Source organism: Miniopterus natalensis, chromosome 2 (assembly GCF_054644295.1).
Source record: "Miniopterus natalensis isolate mMinNat1 chromosome 2, mMinNat1.hap1, whole genome shotgun sequence".
NCBI classification, from domain to species: domain Eukaryota; kingdom Metazoa; phylum Chordata; class Mammalia; order Chiroptera; family Miniopteridae; genus Miniopterus; species Miniopterus natalensis.
Window position 1 is genome coordinate 41,403,981 of NC_142082.1, and position 21,541 is coordinate 41,425,521.

The window sequence follows — 21,541 nt, forward strand, 5'->3', positions numbered from 1 at the left end:
ATGGAAATGTTCTTTGCTATGTAAACCAAGAAGAAAGTGCTTGGTACTCTTGCTGTAGACTAAGCACACATGATGCTTCTAAACACAATTAATTTTGCTATTTTAGTAAAAGAAATGAGTCTTACGTATCATCCTGATTTAGGCCCCATAGATTCTGCTAAAAAAAAAAAATCTGAAATAGCTTTATACCCACCTATAAAAATTATTAGTTTCAATATGACTCTACTTTAAATCTTCATTACCTCTTCAAGAAATTAAATGGAAAAAAATAGCTGAATTTGAGGTTCTTTTCAACCCTGCAGATGTCCACTGACTTTTCCAAGAAAAAGAATAGAATATTCACTTTTTGTGAGGGGAAAAAATAGAAAAGAAATAAAACAGACACTCTCAGGTATATTTGACAGGGAGACTTTCATTCATAGTTTGGGATATTGGTGGGGGGATATTTTGAGCCATATATATAGAGAAACCCTATAGTCATGATTACAAATACTACTAAAAAGCTTCTAGCTCATCTGGAAAAGCTGCTACTGGGAAATGAAAGATTTTGGAAAATAAGTTTGAAAACTATCCAATTTAATCATCATTCTTCGTATGGCTGAGAAAATACGTATATGTATATATTTTTAAGTTTTTCTGTGGTGAAAAATTTGAGACTTATTTCTAGTCTCATTAACTTAAAAGTTGACAGCCTCAATATTACAGATGTTGCAAATTAACTTTAAGACCAAAGCATTATAGACCATTAATGTAACTCGAAGAGTTTAGAATAAATGTCATGCTCCCTGAAATAAGCCTATCCTCATTTAAGCAAGCTAGCTATGAGAGTTCTAATTACAGCCAGTGATAGCCGCATACGTGTTTTTTTCTAGAATTTTCAGTAATTGTTACCATCAAAACAAAAAAGTGGATATCCATTGGATACCACACATGGGCACATAGCCACATCTAAGACCAATCACGATTTCAGCTTCTAGTTCATACCAAGTAGTTGAAGCCATCTCTTCTTTCAGCACAAGTAGTATCTAATGTTACTTTAATATTCCATGGTTTGGATTTAGTTTCAGATATTTCATGAAATGTTAATTTTTCCATGAAATATCTAGAAAGTAAGAGCAAACACAGTTTGTAAAGACTTTATTTTTTATATTAGTTTTAAGTGATACAAATTACTTTTCAATGCACAAAATTTTGCATGCATTTGTTTATGAACTTTCTTTTCCTGGGAAGTTTTTATCAAATTCTCAGTGGGATGCTTGACCCACAAAGGTTAAGCACCACTAGCCTAAACTTTTGCCATATGTGTGTTCTGCCTTCTGGCATTCCTTCTTCCTGTGTGCCTGGTTTTTGACCCCCTGGGGTCCTGTTCTTCATTATTCATGTTAAGTTTTGAAGCTGGCCTGCCTGGGAGCTTACATTTCCTCAGTCCTGCTCTGGCCTGGCCTCTAGTCCCCTGACCAAAGCCTGGCCTTGGCCTGCCCTCCCCTCAGTGCCCTCACTACCACCACTCACTAAGCACTGTTTTAAATTAAACAGAATTGCTCCCATTGAAGGGAACACGACCTTTATTTTAGTAAATTAAAGTTACAGATAATAAATAATAGTGGCACCTCAAAGAAGCATTAACTTCCTTTTAGGAAATAAATTGGAAATTGCTTTCTCCAGTCCTATAAATGGCATTAAATTTTTCTCAAAGAGATAACAGTTTCCTGACCTTTGGGTATTTTCATTCACTGAAGATGTATATACATAATTCATCATTAAGTCCAGTTTATCAATACTGATTTATCCATGTACAAACATATATACACACATATGCATCAGTGTTGTGTTAAATAAAGTTTAACTGTGTAGCTATAAATTCTTGCATTTTAAACTAAACTCCTTGTATTTAATATGAACCTGCTCCACCTATCTTGGCAATAATCCTAAGTAATACTGTGTTCTTCATTTAGGGTATGTTTAGAGTTTTTTCTATGTTTCACTAATTATGTTTAACCACTTCACTGTGTTTTTTTGGTAATATACAGGGTGAAAATTAATGTACTTTCATAGACAGTCACATCCGAAATTGAATCATGTCCTGACTCATTCCTTCTTTTAAACTACATACTTTCAAGTGTCCTCTTTAGCTCCTCATTCTCAGTAAATAAAACTGTTCATGTTCTATGTGGTTGACGTGGTTAAAATACTCAAATCAAGATTTAATAAACATATTAAAATAAAATGAAACTGCCTGATGATATAGTATTCCAATTAAGTTCTGGAGAGAAAATTTATAAAAACAACAACACATAAAACAATTTAAATTATATTTTGTTTCAAACACTAAAAATCCAGTAAATATTCTCCTTTTCCCACTTTCACATCAAAATCCTCTGATAGTAAAAATACCTTACTTTTACCAAGTACCTAAGACAGTCTCTATTACCCCAATACACACCTATGCATGCAGCCAATCCCCTTAATTGGTGCATTCTTAAATGAAAGGTTTGGCTAATTGGAATGCTTGCTGAAGAACAGATGGGGCACTAGTGTTGAGACTCTCTGTCTTAATTTATTGTCCTGGGGTTTTCCTAATTACCCACTTAATTGGCACAGCCACACCACTTTGAAATAATAATGTACAGCTAATTATCACCGATTTAAGCTTGCTAATAGCTTATTCTTACCAGTGAACTTCAAGAAATCAAGCAGAGAGAGGAACTGCTACAGGGAAATTACTCTGCCTGGGCTGATTTAGGCAGCCATATGACTGCAGTGTCCTTTACAGTGGCACTGATTTGGTTTCTGCCCAAAACACACTCAATAGTGATGCTTTGCTGGATGTGTAAAGTAGCAATAGTTCTTCCCTGACTTTCTCAACTTTTGGCGATCTTTGTAACTGGTATGTATCAATTCAAAGTTTTCAATTAGCTAATTATTTGTAAGCTCCATAATTTTTTAAAAAATAGGGTAGAAGAATATGTACAATCACATCTCCAAAATATAATCAAGAGAATTCAATGCTATGGTTTAGCTCCCCTCCTTCCAAGCTAAAAGACCTATTCCATGAGCAAGCTTAGCACAACTCTCAGATCCAGGGACAGATTTTATTAAGGAAAATTTCCTTCTTCAAACATTAGAAATAGAGCAAGGAAAATGCAATTCATTAAACAAAAGGGATCGCTATGAAATGAATATAGGAGGAGGAAAGGGGAGAATGTACAAACAAAATTTAGGGGTTTGTATTTTTTTTTTAGAAACTTGAAAATATACAGAGAGATATCTATATTTAGGTATACTTCTCCCTTAGTTTACAATTATTTTGCATTTATTGTAGGTATTTTTTCAAAGATCTCTAGGTCAGTTTTCCCAGAAGCAGTGCCTAAGACAGGAATTTGGATTCAGTCAATTCATGGAGAGACTGTTCTTAAGGGAAAGGTAATGAGGGAAGCCAGGAAGATGTGAAGTAGGGACGTGGACTCAGCTTCAGCCAGGCACCACAGGGAGTGCTGAAGCATGAAATCATCACATCTTTGGCCCCATCACCTAGAGTAAGAGGCAAGCCTTTATTCCCATGCCAGCCACACTGCCTGTGAGATGCTTCCAAGGTAGTGAGGCAGGTGGGAGCTTGAACCCTCCCCCAGGTGGATGAGATGGTGTTGGAGCCAGTCTCTAGGATGACCCTCAACAATCTTTCCTTCCATGCCCTGGTGTAGTCCCCCTCCACAATTAACAGAACTGACCTGTGTAACCTACAGGATACTGCAGAAACGATAGTGTGGGACTTCTGAAGCTAGAGTATAAAACATTCAGTAGCTTCAGCCTAGCTCTCTATTGGATTCCCTGCCCTGAGGGAAACAAGCCTCAGCGTTGTGGGGAAACTCAAGCAGTCCCATGAAGAGGTCACTGTGACAAGAAAGCAAGGCCTCCTGCCAACAACCATGTGAATGAGCCATCTTGGGAAATGATAGTCCCGTCCCACTGAGGCCTTCAGAGGACTATATCCCTGGCTGACAACTTGACAGCCATCTCGCTAGGGACCCTGGGTCAAAATCCTAAAGTTAAGCAGTTTCCAAATTCCTGACACCCAGAAAATGCACAATAAATGCTACTGTTGCTTTAAGCCACTAAGTTTTGGGATGATTTGTTAGGTAGCAGTAGGTAACAAATACAGATGGCTCCTGTTTGTTGAGGGCAGTTCCCCAGAGAATAGGGCAGCTGTGAGTAATGAGCAGCCAGGACAAAGCAGCCAGGAGACAGGTAAGATGGCCAGGTAAAGGGATGTGAGTAGGGCCCCAGCAGCATCTTCTACAGTGGTTACCTCTTGTGTTAAATGTTCCCACTAAACCTCCCCTACTACTTACAGAGTGTCATGCCATGAACTTAATTATGACTGGACACTTATACTTTTAAAAATGGAGGCTGGCAACAACTTAGAATTCTAGACCTAGCAAAACTGTTCTTCAAAAATGATATGTTCAGATAAAAAAGGCTGTGAGAATTCATCACTAGTGATAAGTAATGAAAGTTATACAAAAGCTAAAACAAATGATTCAAGATGGACACATGGAACTGGGAAAAAAAAAAAAAAAAGCACCACAAAGAATAAAATATGTGAGAAATTATAGGTAAATATGGACTATTTAAAAACAATAACAATGTCTTTGGAGTTGTTGAAATGTTGGTTGAAGTAAGACAATTGTTGAAAAAAATAGCACAAAAGATAGGAAGAGAGCAATGGAGTGAAACTATTTTAAGATTCTTACATTGTTCAATGAAGTGGTAAAAGTTCTAATTTAAAGTAGATGGTAAAACTAAAAATGCATATTGTGATCTCTATGATAACCATGAAAAAATAATAAACACAAATTTGAAAAGCTCTGAGGATAAAAAGGATAATAAATACCTGTTAAACTCAAAAGAAGGCAAGAAAGAACAAACAATAAAAAATGGGGTAAAGAGAAACAAAGAGCAAGAAGGTTGTGCCCTTCAACTCAACTACTTCAAGATACTATGTATCACTGTAAAATATGAACTAAAACATTCCAATTAAAAACAAAAACTGATTAATAATCACATAAAAATACTAGAAAAAAGCAGCTAGTCAAATTATAAGTCAACAGTGATTATATTAACATAACCTTGAGAATTGTTTGAATAATGAAATGAAAAGCTATAGAAATAAAATGAACTCTAACTCTGTGACAAAACCTTAATTTTTTTTAAGTTAGGGTGCCATAAATCTAACATAATTTTAAACAAAAATTGTATAAGATATGCCACTAAAGAAACTAAATCTAAACTATGACAATAGAATTTTAAAAGACTAAGGCTTTTTTATATGTAAAAATGTATTTAAAATTTTAGCAAACATAGAATAGTGATTATCTTTATTTACAGTGGTTTTCCGCTGATCCATTTACAGTTTCTATTTTTTCATTAATAGAGCAATTATATTAAGCTATAGAAACTGTTAAATTATTTTGTTCTGTAAGTTTTTAAAAATCTTTTAAAATTGGTTTAAATTTATAGAAAGTAGTTTCTGCTATAAGTATTCTCATGGGAATTACTCAAAATAAAGAAAGAAAACGTAAGAAAAATTGTCATGGACATAATGCTAATTAATAAAAAGTAAATCAGGAAATGTGGACTTTTTAAATTTTTCTTTTTTATAAATTGCACAAAGCAGTGGTTTTGTTAATGATTTGGATAGATCAACTGAAAATTGTCCTTGTCTACTTTTTTAATAATAAACTTCATTTTTTAAAATTAGTAAGTTATAGGAGGGAATTCCAGCAAGTCAACAACTCTTCTTCAAAAATTATATTTTATCTTTATCTGGATAATCATTATATCTACTATAAACTATAATAAAAAATTATCTATAATTAGCATATAAAATGGCCAAAAAAGTGTTGAAAAATTGAGTATGATTAGCTGTCATGAGCTAGTATCTCCTGCTAATGTTCCCTATTAGCCAAATTCAGCTAGAGGTCCATGCAGGCGGCCTGCTGGGGTAGACAGCACAGGGAAGGCTGGGAGGTGACTGGGACAAATGGAAGCTTTCCAGCACATCGCAGAGCAGCCACACCAAGAATGGCAGGACCTGCAGCTTCATGACATGAGCACCTGTAGCCTCCTGCCCTGACATAAATGAGTCCAGGATAGGGAAGACAGCATTTCTGCCCTGAAACTTGAACTCCACCTCAAATAAGCATTCCTGGAACAGGTGTTGCACACATCACTGCCCAAGGAACCAGAGATGACATTGTGTGCAAGTCCAGAAGCTCATAGGAGGGTGTCGTTTATAGGGGCATTCAAACCAAGGTGTTCATTAACACAGCTGTCTACACCAAGGGCATTTCTAGGCTGTGGTGAGACCCTTTCACTAAAACCAAAGCTGGCCAACTTTCTTTTTTTTAATGGAGTTTAGAAAAATTGCAAGCTATAGCATACGATCAATGTAGAAATTCCAATCCTATCCACAGACCATTAGAACTGAGTTCAGAAAAGTAGCAACCTATAGCATGATAAACATCTTCATTCAAATCAGTCTCTTTATTCAATATAACGCCAATCAAAATTCAAGAAAAAGATTGTTAAATATATTTTAAATATAAATTCTGAGAATATCTAAGAGAATTTTGAAAAACAAGAGTATATAAAGAAGCTTATAGATTTTACAGAATTCTTCAAAGCAAAAGTAATATTAGTAAAACAAAAGAAAATATCATATCCATGGGGAGTTACTAAGATTAAGGCCATTATCAAAGACATGAAAAAAGCAGCGCTGTGGTGATCTTAACACCTCTTCATTCGTCTTACTTGTTTGCCTGTTTGTGTACACTGAGGCAGACTTGGAGAACGGTTGCATTATCATAAACGGAGCCAGAGGGTGACTCCAATTACATTCTCCTTTGTATATAGTGTCATCTAGAGTTATTTGAAACATGTCCTGCCATCTGCTATCTAGCTAATAATTTGGCAAATGCTTTTTATCTCTTTACCAATATGTAAAGACAGCTAGAAATATTTCACTTTGAGCTGTCAAGAAGCCCTTCACTGTTAGACCTCAGGGCAGTTCTCCCACTCCATGAGAGACAGGAGCCTTGACCATCTGAATATCCTACAGACACCATGCTGATAACATACTGAACACATTATCCGAGATGCCTGAGTAGACATGTCCATGCCTTTGGTGGGAAAAATATTGACATTTCCAGCGCTTGACAATTCAACAGGGTTTCTAAATGTCTAGCAGTCTGAACCTTATTGGGATATTCTTCTGAGGTAAAAGGCAAACTTCTACACTTAAGATGACCCAGCACTCAGGAGGAGGCACAGTGCATTTTGGGTCCCTTTGCATTGGGTGTGATGATCTAACCCATGTATAAAGTAGCACCAAAGAGCTCTTGTATGAAAAAGTCTGTAGCTTGATTTTTGAAGCTGCTCTGACAGACATTTAGCCCAGATGACCCAGCTTGTCCACTCAATGGTGCCTGAAGTAATAAAGATGCTCTACTGAAATACCGGGAAGCCCCATGTGAATATTCAACATAGATATCCAGGGTTTTGGAGCAACAGTTTTGCTAAAAACTGTTTTGTTTCTTTGGTTGGTTGGTAGGTTGGTTTGCAATGGGGTGCTGACAGAAACTATACATTAGACCATGAGCTAGCAAGTAACTCTACAACCTAAATGCTAAATGGTCTGCCATGCTATAAGATCAGGTTTGTATAGAAGCAATATATCATTAAGTGGAAGTGATCTATTGGAAATCAGGCTTAGCAGGTGAGAAAATCACAAGATACATGGAAAGAAGCCCAGACTCAGTAGCACTTATTCCTTCTACATTTTCCCACCTACTGCAATTGAAATTTATGACCCCATATAGAATGATCAGCTGATGAAGGATAAATAAAATTCAGGTTTAGTTTATGGATAGGTCTGCACAATTGTTAGGCATCAAGCAAAAATATACTACCACAACAATTAAGCTCCATACAGGAGTGGCAGTAAAAAAATCTGTAAAAATGAAATATTTAAGTGGGCTCATTTGAAGTATGTCTGGTTGCTCACTTTGTGCTACATGAGACTGTCCTGTGATAGATCTACCCTGATTTATGGGCAATGGCTAATGGTGGCTGGCTGGTCAAGGGCATAGAAATAATGAGTTTGCAAGACTGGTGACAAGGTGGTCTATTTAATGGCCAGGATAGATACTTATAAAACTTTCCACTCATATGAGCCCCTCCTTGTTCGTGAGACATTTTGTAACATTTCACCTGCATTGGCTTAGTTTTGCTAGTGTTGGGCTTTGTTTTGGTTTTCCAATAATTCGGCTATTTTGGTGGTGAAACCATGACCTTTAAGCTGGATTTTATTACAAAAAAAAAAAATCGTCCAAAGTATACTAATTTCTCAAAGACAAGACATGATTGCTGATCACTATAGATGTTTAGAGAGAAAAAGAACAGCTACTTTGCATGTAAAATGCTAATTCTTTTATGCTGTAGCAAATATCCAGCAATAAATAGTCCAGATCTTTATCCCCTGCTTATAGCCCACCTGAGGAGAGAATAAAGCTGTTAGGAGTACCCTTCCAAAAAGAAAGAAACACTTTTTCATTACAGAGAAAAGCTATGTAAAATATTGAATTCTCCATAAGGTATTGTTAGAAATAATTATTTGAATTAATAATTGAATATAAAACTGTGAATTTCAGTTCAATTCAAAACATGCACTGAAATCTAGCATTACCCAGGGCATACACTGGTCAACTGAACAACAACAGCAAAATAATAATAATAGTTTCCTCCATTTTTAAGGGTTTTTCAGTAACTGCCAATCATTAAGCAAAGGGATAGTAATGAAGGCTTTAATTTAACATGTGAAATAACAATGGGCATAGTGGTAGAAATGTGAGTTAGAAAAGCAAGCCACTCAATGTGGAATCATTTTGAATCAACAGATAACCATTTTTAGCATTCCAGATAAAAGATATGAAAACTTCTTTATATCAACCTTTAAAAAAACAAACAAACAGACTCTTAACCCCTAGTAATATTCATCACATCATTTACATGTATAATCCTTTGGTCTTACATTGTCCTTATACAGTAGCTACTAGCTACATGGAATTTAGACCAATGTTAATTAAAATTAAATTAAAAATTCAATCAGTCACACTAGCTACATTTTAAAATTTTTATTTATTGTGATAAGAACACTTACCATGAGATATACCTTATTAACAAAATTTATTAGTGTGCATTACAGTATTGTTGACCACAGGCAGGAGGAAATGGGGAGTTACCAATCAATGGGCATAAAGTTTCAGTTAAGCAAGACGAGTAAGTCCTGGAGATCTGCTGAGCAACATTTAAGTGCACAATGACCACGTGTGCCTAGGGCCTGCCATATTGTATTAAAGAAAATGTTCCTTTCTCAGAAAGCTTTATTGACCTCAAAAGTTGGAGCTATCATCCTAATTAATGGAATAAGAAGGAATCACTGAATTTTAAAGGTAATTAATGTTTATCTTTTGTTTCTTCAATAGTGTATTCTGTCCTACTTCATTGAATACATTCTATTCTGTTGTAAAATTAATGGCTTACTTTCTTTTCTCTTTCTGGTTGTAAAACAAATGTCTTACTTTCTTCTGTTGGCAAGAGTCTCTTCACCATTTCTCGTAGAGATCTTCATTCTCAGCTTCTCTCTACTGCCATCCAGAGAACAACGGGGGCTTTCTGTGGGTGTTCTGATCGGATGACCACAAATCTTATTTACCTTTCAAATAGAAAATATGAAATGACAGTTAGAAACTGTGCTCCAGCTTTTCTGAGAATGTCATGTTTGCTAGAGTACCAAACAATGAATGACATGTTCTTACTTAGCCCTCAGTAGTAATCTTTAAGACATATAATATTTGTCAGTTTTTCAAACAGGGGGAATCAAATTATCTGCACAAAAAGGCAACTGTGACAAATGGACGGTACGCAAATTTATATAGTTTGAATGTATACATGTGCAAAATACATGAATACAAATGCATATGCAAAACCAGTCAGAGAACTATGTTTTTGTTTTTTGTTTTGTTTTTAATCCTCAATGGAGGATATTTTCCATTGCTTTTCAGAGAGAGTGGAAGGGGGTAGAGAGAGAAAGAGAGAGAGAGAGACAGACACATCGATGGGTTGCCTCCTGCATGTGCCCTGACCAGGGCCAGGGATCGAGCCTGCAACTGAGGTATGTGCCCTGGCTGGAATCGAACCTCTGACCTTTCAGTCCACGGGCTGATGCTCTAACCACTGAGCCAAACCAGCTAGCACAGAGAACTACATTAATAAGCCTGCCTGCTTATATAAATAAAGCTACTTAATCAAAGTGGATATTATTTATGGTTTATATGCATACGTATCACTAATCACATACTTTTACTGATTTTTGAAATAAATAAAAAAATGCTATTGAATATGTGGTGCATTTCTAAATTAGTTCTAAGTGTAGTTTTCTTCCTAAGGTCGTTTCTTAGAGAGGAAACAAGACTGCGGCGTAGGTAACAGCTGCACCCGCCGCCTCCCGCAACCACATCAAAATCACAACTAAAATACAGAACCACCATCACTCAGAGCCTCCTGAGATCTGGCTGCACAGAAGCCCCACAACCAGGGAGCTGAAGGAGCACCGAGACCGGGAGGAGGGGCGGAGACGCGGGCAGATCGGGGCTGAATCCCAGAGACGTGGCCGAGGGCCCACACCCGGTGCTGCGGGTTAAACCCTGGAGGGAATCTTGGCGGTGGGGGTTTCCTGGAGGAGGGAGGGGTCCCAGCCCCACAGCAGGCCCCCAGCCCAGGGCTCCAGGGCCAGGAATAGACGTCCCCACAACTCCGGGCTGTGAAACCAGCGGGGACTGTCCCTGAGGGTCCCTGAGGCTGCGGGAGCCCCAGCAGCTCCTCCTAAAGGGCCCGGCGCGGACTCACTCGGACGCTCCCTCTGAGCCCAGCGCCGGGCAGCGGCCTGAAAGGACCTGGGACACTCGGGGGGGAACTAACCTGCCTGAAATCCGGGCGAGAGGCGGAGGGGCGGCTTCCTCCCAGGCAGAAGGGCTGGCGGAGGCCATGGCTCCTTGGGCGAGTCCTCCCCGCACACAGCCGGCAGGCAGGCGCCATATTTGAATCGCCAGCACCTGACTCTCACCTTTGGCCCCGCCCCGTGATTCCCAGAGGCCCCGCCCCTCCCCACCTGCAGCTCATCCAGGCCATTTCCAGGGGCTTTTCTGTGCAACTGGCCTCTCGAGCCTCATGCTTAGGACTTTCCTAAAATCTCTCAAACAAGCAGCAGCGGCCCCATACGGCTTGATAAGTGGCCCCAGGCCTGGCACTAGCGGCAGCTGCACTGGTTCATAGCTTGGCCTCTCCTGGGCATCTCCAAGCCCAGAACAAGTAGTAGCCAACTACGGTTTGCTGTGTAGCTCATGCTGGGTGGCCCTGGGCAAGGCACTGGCACAGGCTGACTTTGCACCTCCCCGGAGGCCCCAGAGACAGTGCACCTGGTGGTCAAACTCAACCACGCTGGATTACAACCCTACCACATCCACGAGTGACACATTCAAGGGGCGCACTTGGTGAACACTGAAGCTCCACTGAAGTAAATCCTGCTCCATAGGGGTGTCTCCAGCACAGCAGCTCTTTGGCTGTAGTTGCAGCTCACCTCATAGCCGATTGGCCTGGGAGTCAGTTCCTCCCAGTGATGCCAACAGCAACCAAGGCTCAACTACAACAGGGCAGTGCACACAGCCCACACAGGGGAGCACCTGGAAGGCCCAGCTCAGGTGACTGGGGAGGCTGAGCCATTGGGCCCTACAGGACACCTACTACACAAAGCCACTCTACAAATTCCAGGAGACATAGCAGCTCTACCTAATACATAAAAACAAACACCTGGAAGCAGCCAAAATGAAGAGGCAAAGAAACATGTCACAAAGGAAAGAACAGAAGAAATCTCTAGAAAAGGAAAAAATGAAATAGAGCCTAGCAAGCTAACAGATACAGAGTTCAGAATAATGGTTATAAGAATGTTCAAGAATCTTAGTAAGACTATTAAGGAAATTAGCGAGATCATCAATGACATAATAAAGTACCAATTTGAAATGAAGGCTACACCAACTGAAATGAAGACTAATTTACAGGGAATCAACAGTAGAGTAGAGGATGCTGAGAATCAAATCAGCAATTTGGAACATGAGGAAACAAAAAACACCCAACCAGAAGAGCAAAAAGAAAAAAGAAAAAAGAAACCAGAAATATCAAGATAGCATAAGGAGCCTCTGAGACAACTTCAAGAGGCCCAACATTGGTATTATTGTGGTACCAGAAGGAGAGGAAAGAGAACAAGAAATTGAAAACCTATTTGAAGAAATAATTACAGAAAACTTCCCCTACCTGGGGAAAGAAATAGACTTACAAGTCTAGGAAGCACAGAGAGTCCTAAACAAGAGGAACTCAAAGAGGTCCACAGCAAGACACATCATAATTAAAATGCCAAAGGTTAAAGACAAAGAGAGAATCTTAAAAGCAGCAAGAGAAAAGCAGTTAGTTACAGTCAAGGGAGCACCCATAGGACTGTCAGCAGATTTCTCAACAGAAATCTTTCAGGCCAGAAGGGAGTGGCAAGAAATATTCAAAGTGATGAAAAACATGGAACTACAACCAAGATTGCTCTACCCAGCAAAGCTATCATTTAGAGTTGAAGGTCAGATAAAGAGCTTCTCAGACAAAGAGTTCATCACCATCAAACCAGCACTACAGGAAAAGTTGAAGAGTCTTCTTTAAGAAGAAGCTAATGAACAAAAGAATCTGATGAACTAAATAGATCCAGAGACACTGACGCATGCAACAGACCATCTTATTTTAGAGCAAAGAGGGAAGGGGGTTGGAGGGTGGGAAGAGATTAACCAAAGAAGTTATATGCATATATGCATAACCCATGGACACAGACAATGACTGGGTGAGGGCCTGGGGAGAGGGTGGGAGTGAAGTGGAGGGGGTCAATTGGGGGGGGAAATGGGACACCTATAATACTTTCAATAATAAAATTTTAAAAAAGAGAGAAGAAATGACAGTGACTATGTTTATATGAAGATCTCAATTTGTAATAGTTCTCAATCTGGTTTGATTTCAAGGGTGTTACTATAATTGTCTTTTAAAAAATTATTTATCCAAGTGGGAAATTCATTGTGTCATTTTCAATTACTTATCCAGCAAAAATCTTCCTATAATTTACAAAATTATCATTGAAAAATTAAGTCATTAATTGGATACATTACCATGGAAAACATCAAAAAGATTTATTGATACCTTATTCAATTAAAGAAGGAGAGTAGTGTAATTAGAAATATATAAAAGTATTGCCTGAGAATCAGGAGACTTTGATTCTTACCCTAATTTTTCCTCCTTAAGTGCTGAGATCTTGAAAACAGTGGCAGAACTTCTTTGAAGTTGACTCCCTTATAGGTAAAGTGAAAATTTTCAAGTAAATTATCCCAAAGTTCCTTAAAGGTCTAAATTTCTTTGATTTGATTTTTTTTCATGCAATGAGCATTAAAATCTATGCACAAATTAATTTATTTATATTTAGCTTCTAGTTTTTGCAAAGAACATGTTATCAGATATTATAAAAGATAAAAGATGAGATACTAAAATTTCCCCCTAAAAGAGCTGACAATTCAGATGGAAAGTAAAACATATTCCTTCCAAATATCAAAATGCCAGCTTTGTGTATCAAAAAAGTAGGACACACAAGGTATTATGGACATCTAGAGGAAGGTGGTATCATTTACTTCATGATGATGGGTGAAAAAAGAAATCAGGAAAGACTGCTGTGAGAGAGACTACTTCACTGGGATGAGACTTGGAGTAGCCATTGGGCCTAAGTACATGGTGGCTTATTTCAACTCAAACAAATGATAAACATACAAATATTTATTGTACCTCTATTCTGCTAGATGCTAGAAATACAAATACACACGATAAGGTGTGGTTGGTGTACACAGCTAAGAGGAAAGTCAGACATGTAAAATAGCAATTGTAACACAACATGACAAGAGCAACCAAAGAAACGCACAGAAGTAAGTAACACTGAAACACTTAGAAAATAGACAGATTAACTCTATTTGAGGTGCTCAGGAAAGAGCTTCAGGAGGTCATGTCTAAAGAGCATGTTAAAGGATGAATTAGGAGTTTCTCAGGTGGACAAAGCAAGGGGAAATTCCAAGAGAGAGTAGAAAATCAAAGAGTTATACAACAACTTAACATGTTGACATAGAACAAAAAGTGCATAATGAAAGAAAGTGGTACAAGAGATAAGACATTAAAATGCCATGCTATGTATGACGATGATTTTTAACTAGACTTATTGTGGTAATCATTCTGCAATACATACAAATATTGAATCATTATGTTGTACACCTGAAACTAATATAATGTTAGATGTCAATTATATCTCAATTTTTTAAAAAGCCATGACCTGGATACCAAGCTAAGAAAAAATCTGCTTCAGCGAACAGAGAACAAACAATAGGTTCCAAGCAGGAAAGTAGTAGCTTAAAATTTCCACAAGAAAAAAATCATAACACGGGTATGCAGGGAGGGAGATGAAAGAAGGTCCTACAGAAAAAAACACTAGAGAGTTGCTGGGCCCAAGGTCAGTGTCACAAGATGTGATAATGAAGAAGCAGATATAAGAGGTATACAGGAGGAAGAGGTAGTTGTATGGAAATTGACTAGATATATCATGTTGTCAGAACAATGAGTGATGATGAAAGGCAGAGGAAAAATCCTGCCAGGTAAGTGTAAGAAAACATAAGGCTGACATAGAAAATGAATAAAAATGTGGTTTACCTGGAAAGAAAGGGACATGAAGGATAATAGCAAAATAAAATTATGTTTGAATGGTAGGTTGAAGTAATATCTTCAAGATAATAAGTTTACCTATTAGACAAAAGCCTCTACTGGCTGTTGGGTGGAAAAGCAAAATACCAGAGTTGATATTTAGCAAATGAATCTGACAGCACTGTATAAGCTGAACTAGAGAGAGAGAGAGACCTAGTAAAGGCAGGTAGATACACCCCTAGAGTAGTCCTAAGGAACGAAAGTTTTATTCTGAACCACAGTAGTGGCACTGCCCATAAAGAGAAAAATTCATGGCCCTGGCCAGTGTGGCTCAGTTGGTTGAGCATCATCGTGTGCACCAAAAGGCCGTTGGTTCAGTTCCTGGTCAGGGCACATGTCCAGGTTGTGGGCTCCATCCAGTTGGGGTACTTACAGAGGGCAACCAATTGATGTTTCTCCCTCTCCCTCTCCCTTCCTTTCTCTCTAAAAACAATAAAACATATTTTAGAAAAGAGAGAAAAATTCATGAATTACATGCAGAGAGAAAAGAGGTAAAACCAATAAGGCTAAATCCAGAACACTGACAATACCAAATGCTGACAAGATGTGAAGCAACAGGGACTCACATTCATTTACTGGTGGGAATGCGAAATGGTATATAGCCACTTTGGAGACAGTTTGGCTGCTTCTTTCCAAAAATAAATAATAAATAAATAAATAAAACACTCTTACCATATGTTCCAGCAATCACATTCCTCCGTATTTAGCTAAAGGAGGCAAAAACTTATGTCTACACAAAAACCTGCATACAGATGTTTACAACAGATTTATTCATAATTACCCAAACTTGAAAGCAACCAAGTTGCCCTTCAGTGGGTGAATGGATAAACTGTGGTACATCAAGACAATAAAACAGTATCCAGTGCTAAAAAGAAATGAACTATTAAGCTGTGAAAAGACATAAAGGACACTTAAATACCTAATACTAAGTAAAAGACACCAAGCTGAAAAGGCTACATATACCAGCAGTATGACATTCTGAACAAGGCAAAACCATGGAGATAGTAAAAGGATCAGTGGTTGCCAGAGGTGGGGGTGGGGGAGAAATGAATAGGCAGAGCACAGAGGATTTGCAGGGCAGTGAAACTATTCTGTATGATACTGTAATGGTGCAGAGATGCCGTTATACATTTGTCCAAACCCACAGAATGTACATCATCAAAAATGAAGTATGGACTGTGAGTGATAATGATGTGCCAGTGTAGGTTCATCAGTCATAACAAATGCATCACTCTGGTGGAAGATGCTGACCACGGGGGAGAGCTGTGCGTGTGTGGGGGCAAAGGCTAGACAGGAAATCCTTGTACCTTCAGCTCAATTTTGATGTGAGCCTAAAACTGCTCTAAAAAATAAAGTCTATTTTGAAAAGGAAACTCAACGGGGCTGACCAAATCACTAAAAGTGAGAAGTTAGGGAAGTGCAAGGCCAGGGTGTTAAAAGGCTCAAAGTGAAATTCCAGTAATTCAAGCTGAAAAATAGTGATAGCAGACTGTAAATATATTAGCAAGGTGCTAAAATATTCATAAAAAAAAAGGAGGGAAGTGTCTTCATTGTCAACAACTCCTACTAGCAAGAACCAAGGAAAGATGATATAAATTGATGGTGGAAATGTCAAAAGTAAGATCGTTTAGCAAAGTTACAGGATATTTGGAAATGAAAGAAGAGTAAAGGGGAAGCACTGCAGTCATGGTCCAATGGGACTAGCCACAGGCTCTAGACAAGTTATGGAATTTCTTTGACTCCCAGGTTCTCATCCTTGGAACTTAAGCGAATAAAAACACTTTGCCGTTATGAGTAAAGGAAATCTTATCTCACCCTAGTCCTCCCATGCTGGACTTATGACCATATCTGCTCTTAAACATGTTTCCAAGGAAGGCAGATGGAGAGCTGAAAATACCAGCCTCCTAGGACCTTATTCCCTAAAATAATGATTGCTTAAAAATAAATTATATAAACTTATAATTAAATAAGTTATATTTAAGAACAACAAAAAGATCTTTATTCCCATGATCATCTTTAGAACTTATTTTTACAAAAACAAAAGAAAATGTACAAGCCATAGAGTTATAAATTATCTTTGACTATATCCAATGGTACAAGCACATATAGCAGATTCCAGTAAGTACGAATAACTTTCAAAGCTCTTCTGTTTGCTGACTTGCTATCAGGGCACTCTACTTCACACTTAATGGAAAACCATCTGTTACCAGCACATTAGCCTTGCACCTTAGCTCCCCTGAGGTGAGCCGATATGGGTGGCCCATTTCAATAACTAGCACCTTCTCGCTATTGATAAAACCCTCACGCTTAACTTTGACAGTTTTTCATCTTTGATTTCTACTGCAATTTCCTCCTTTTTCTCCTCCCTGGTCTCAATCTTTCTCCCCTGCAATCAGTCTGAAGTGTCTTGGAAAAACTGTTTTCTTCCCTAATGCTTACCCGCTCCCACTGTAAATTCCATCTCTGGCTTCCCACTGATTCTCAAGTTGCCATCTCACCTTGAAATGACTCTCGGTTTCTCCTAACTCGTATCATTTCTCCCACTGACCATATTTTTGTTTCAACAACTTCTTGTCCCTTAGCATCCAAAAGTATAAACTTCTCTTAGAGCCTCTGTGTGTCTGTTCCCTCAATCTTCTTCAAATCTTCAAATATTGAAAGCTTTTCGCTAATAATCTCTAAAAGCTTTGTAAAGAACAACGTTAGTTTACTTTCACTCAAATCCCATAAGCACAGCTTCCACTTCTTTGGCAATGGTTTTTTAAAATGTGTATTAATAATAAAAATTGCAAAGAAAAAATGTTGAGACGACTACCAACTGAAAAGCAAAGAAATGTGGCGGTATTATGAATGTTTCTTAAGCAATCTGGTTCAGAGGGTGAGGCAAAGGTGGACTCCACATCACCGTGTATGTAGATTGCTTTTCTGCAGGCCACAGTTAGGGTGCTTGGTGTCAAAATGAAAGGTGATTAAAAGAAATTACATAAGGAATGAGTCTGCAAGTATGCTTGAGGAAAATATTACTACTACTACTATTATTACTAATAGGTAGAAATAAAGAACGAGGTAGTTTTTGTTCGATTATGTTGTGTTCCATTATACTAAAAGCTACTTGTAAACTGTCTGGAGGAAACACACTATTGGCAGTTATAACAATAAACAAGTTTATTTACCTTCTCTTGCCCTTACCTTCTCTTTCCCTATGATTCTCAGAAATAATTTGCAAAAGAGCTGGTTGGTGTTAGGGATAAAATCTCTAACCACAAATGATAATAAGACTAACTTTTCCAGACACAGGTGAAATCCATGATCTTAGCTTTATTCCAAGGAGAACTTAGGAAAGTAGGTTGGGCCAAATCACAGGGTGAGGGGTACTTAGGTGCCATGTTCAAGTTTAGACTTCATTTTGCAGACTAAGTAATGTATTTATTCATGATGAGCAAGCAAAGGAATGGCATTATCAGAGTCTTGTTTTAGGAAAACCCAGTAGACAAAGAGACATTTCCCATGGGTAAGACAAGAGAATATTAAAATAAACTCAAGAAGAGCCCATGAAATCAGAGAGGAAGGGAAAGGGGAAGTTCTTCTATGCAATAAATGGGATTTGGCTACTGGTTGATTCACTATTAAGAGGTTAGAAGGAAGAGAATTAAAGCTGTTAGCAGTTTTGAATCTGGTAACCAGGTGAGTCAGGGCCCAATAACTGATATGTGGAAGACAAAAGGTAGAATAGGTTTACTCTTTCAGCTTATCTGTTCCTTAGATCTCATTTAGAACTTTGATTTGGAGGGAACTCTAAAAGGCAATTCTAAATGATGGACTGGAGATAAAAAGAAAGTTAATAATCAGAATCACCTGCACAGATCCAATAGTTAAAGCCCTGAAAATGGAAGAAATCACAAAAATGTATATAGAATAAAAAAGATCAGAAAGAAAATCTTTCAGAGGCAGAAGAAAAAGAACTCAGATAATACACAAATTAAAAAGGAGGGGAAAAAAGTGCTGTCTGCTTTGCTCAGTAGTTAGAGCATCCGCCTGAGAACCAAAGGGTCCTGGGTTTGATTCCCAGTCAAGGGCACACATACCTCTGGGCGAGGGTGGGAGGCAATCAATCCATGCAACCATGCGACACATTGATGTTTCTTTCTGTCTCTCTCCTTCTCTCCCTTCCTCCTTCCCTCCCTTCCTCCCTCCCTTCCTCCCTCCCTCCCTCCCCTCTACCCTCTACTCCCTCTAAAAAATCAATAGAAAAAATATCCTCAGGTGAGGATTTAAAAAAAAAAAAGTGAGAAAAAAGGAGAGGAACTAAAAAGAAAGAAAAAGAGAAGAAAGATAAAGGGAGCAAAGGAAGGAAGGAAGGAGAAAGGGGGAAGGGCTTTAGATGAACAGAGCTGGAAGTTATACAGAAGATATCTGAAGGCCAAAGCAGGGAAATATCTGTGCTAAGACTGCATCTAGTGACTGCAAGAGTCTATTTACTTTTGAATCAATACTCTCTTTTTAAGGTGTATCAGTGGTCTTGCTATTCACATGTTCATATTTATTGCGAGGGATTCACATGATGTAACACCTGGTTCCTAAGTGTCCTACATGAATAGAATCAAGTGGATTGGAAATTATCTAGATCTACGGACAATAGAATCCCATATTCCCTACATATGTGGAAGTGGATGAGAGGAAGCATGCCAGTCATTCCTTCACGATTCCAGGGAGTTAATGGAGCTGGGGAGAAAATAATTACAGGGATACTAGCCAACAGGATTCTCACCTTGGAAGAAAATCAGAATAACTGATTTATGGAAAGAACTCCTCCCATGATATACATCCCCCAAGTTCTAATTTCGTGATGTAGCAGTGGAAGATTTTTATCTCTTCTACAAAATACAGATAACATTGTAAAAAAAACACACAAAACAAAAAAAAACTTGATAACTTACTCATCTACAAACTATCACAACAGAATAACCTGGTCTGATCAACAGAATTAAAAAGTTGTGTCAGGTTTCATTATAGATTTTACAATTAACTTACGTTACATATTCTTGAATTTATGAATCCTCCATGTTTTCTCCAAGATATTAGATTTTCAATATAAAATTGCTACTGATCTGTAGCTGCACTTGAAATCTATGGTTCAAATTAAAACCTTTCTAATCCACATAGATCTTTGAAACTGCATATTTAAATATTTAGAGAATAAGTGATATTTTGGTGTTACAAATACCTTTTAAAAGTTGTTATCAAGTTTTAGTATCACCTTCTTCAGTGCTTTTCACTTGGGAGGCAATTGATAAATATTCATTTTAATGATGATATAATTGCACATTGAATCCCTGCGGTGGTTAATTTTATGTTTCACCTTGACTAACCTCAGGGTGCCCAGATTAAACATTATGTCTGCGTGTGTCTGTGAAGGTGCTTTCAGATCAAATTAACATTTAAATAAATAGACTCAGTAGATTGCCTTCTCCAATGTGAGGGCATCATCTAATCCGCTGAGGGCCTGAACTGGGATATGTCATCTCATCTTCTGCTCTCAAGACTGAGATTCACACCATCAGCACCCCTGGTTCTCAGGCCTTTGAACTCAATGAATCACACCACTGGCTTTCCTGAGTCTCCAGCTACAGACAGCAGATTGTGGGACTTCTCAGTCTCCAAGTTCCTCATAATAAATATATTTCTATACCGAGAATGATATAGATGAAAATTAATATATTTGATAATACAAGGGAGATTAAACAGCATATATATCAATGATATATATATCTCTTATTAGTTCTGTTTCTCTGGAGAACCCTAATACAATGCCCACATTGGGTTTGTTGTTAACCTCATAAACACTATTTTTTGTAGATTAATTCTACTTTGATATATGAATTAAATGACTGTAATTTTATGCAATTACTTAAAGGAGGAAGCAGATATGTAAAACTCATAAAACATTATAAAAATCCTGTTTAATCTCCCTTGTATTATCAAATATATTAATTTTCTTCAAATGCCATAGTGTTTTAACTAAATATATATATATATATATATCTTTTAATCATATAGATACATATCACAGTATCCTCCTATATCATAACATGAATTCAATATTTGAATCAGATAGACTCCACCCAAAACATGATCCTAGTATATTTTTTTAATATAATGCAACGTATACTTCAATGAAATTATAATAACATTCTGGATGAATATTGAAAAACTTTTAAACAAATGGATTAGACAAGTGATAATTAAACAATAGTAATTGAACAAAAATAACAACATAATAAAATTATATGATCAAGAGATGAAATCCAACAAAATTGAACTTTAAGGAGCCATCATAAAACAAGTCCTATCTTCCTAAAAAAGCCCATTAGCAAGCCAGATGTTTTCCCATCCAAGTTTACTTTTGGTGAGAAAAATCAATGTCATGATGACTAGAATTCTGGCATAGTGATAATATATTATTATAAAAGCTTTTGCTAGGTTTGTATTAAGGGGAGTGAAAATATGAGTGATTTCATAATATCACACCCTAAAACCATGGCATAACCACCATCCAAATAATATACATGCTACTTAGAAGTTCCAGGTAAAAATAATTCCATAAGGT

The 21,541-nt window shown here is 37.6% G+C and overlaps 1 protein-coding gene across 2 annotated transcripts in view; it reads right to left on the reverse strand.

The window, feature by feature from the left end:
* Positions 1 to 21,541, reverse strand: part of GPC5 (glypican 5) — a 1,124,783-nt gene that overhangs the window by 870,879 nt on the left and 232,363 nt on the right. For both annotated transcript variants that reach the window (XM_016224145.2, XM_087814275.1), the window contains exon 4: positions 9,639 to 9,772. In XM_016224145.2, the coding sequence (XP_016079631.2) occupies positions 9,639 to 9,772 (134 nt within the window). The remainder of the gene's footprint in view (positions 1 to 9,638; positions 9,773 to 21,541) is intronic.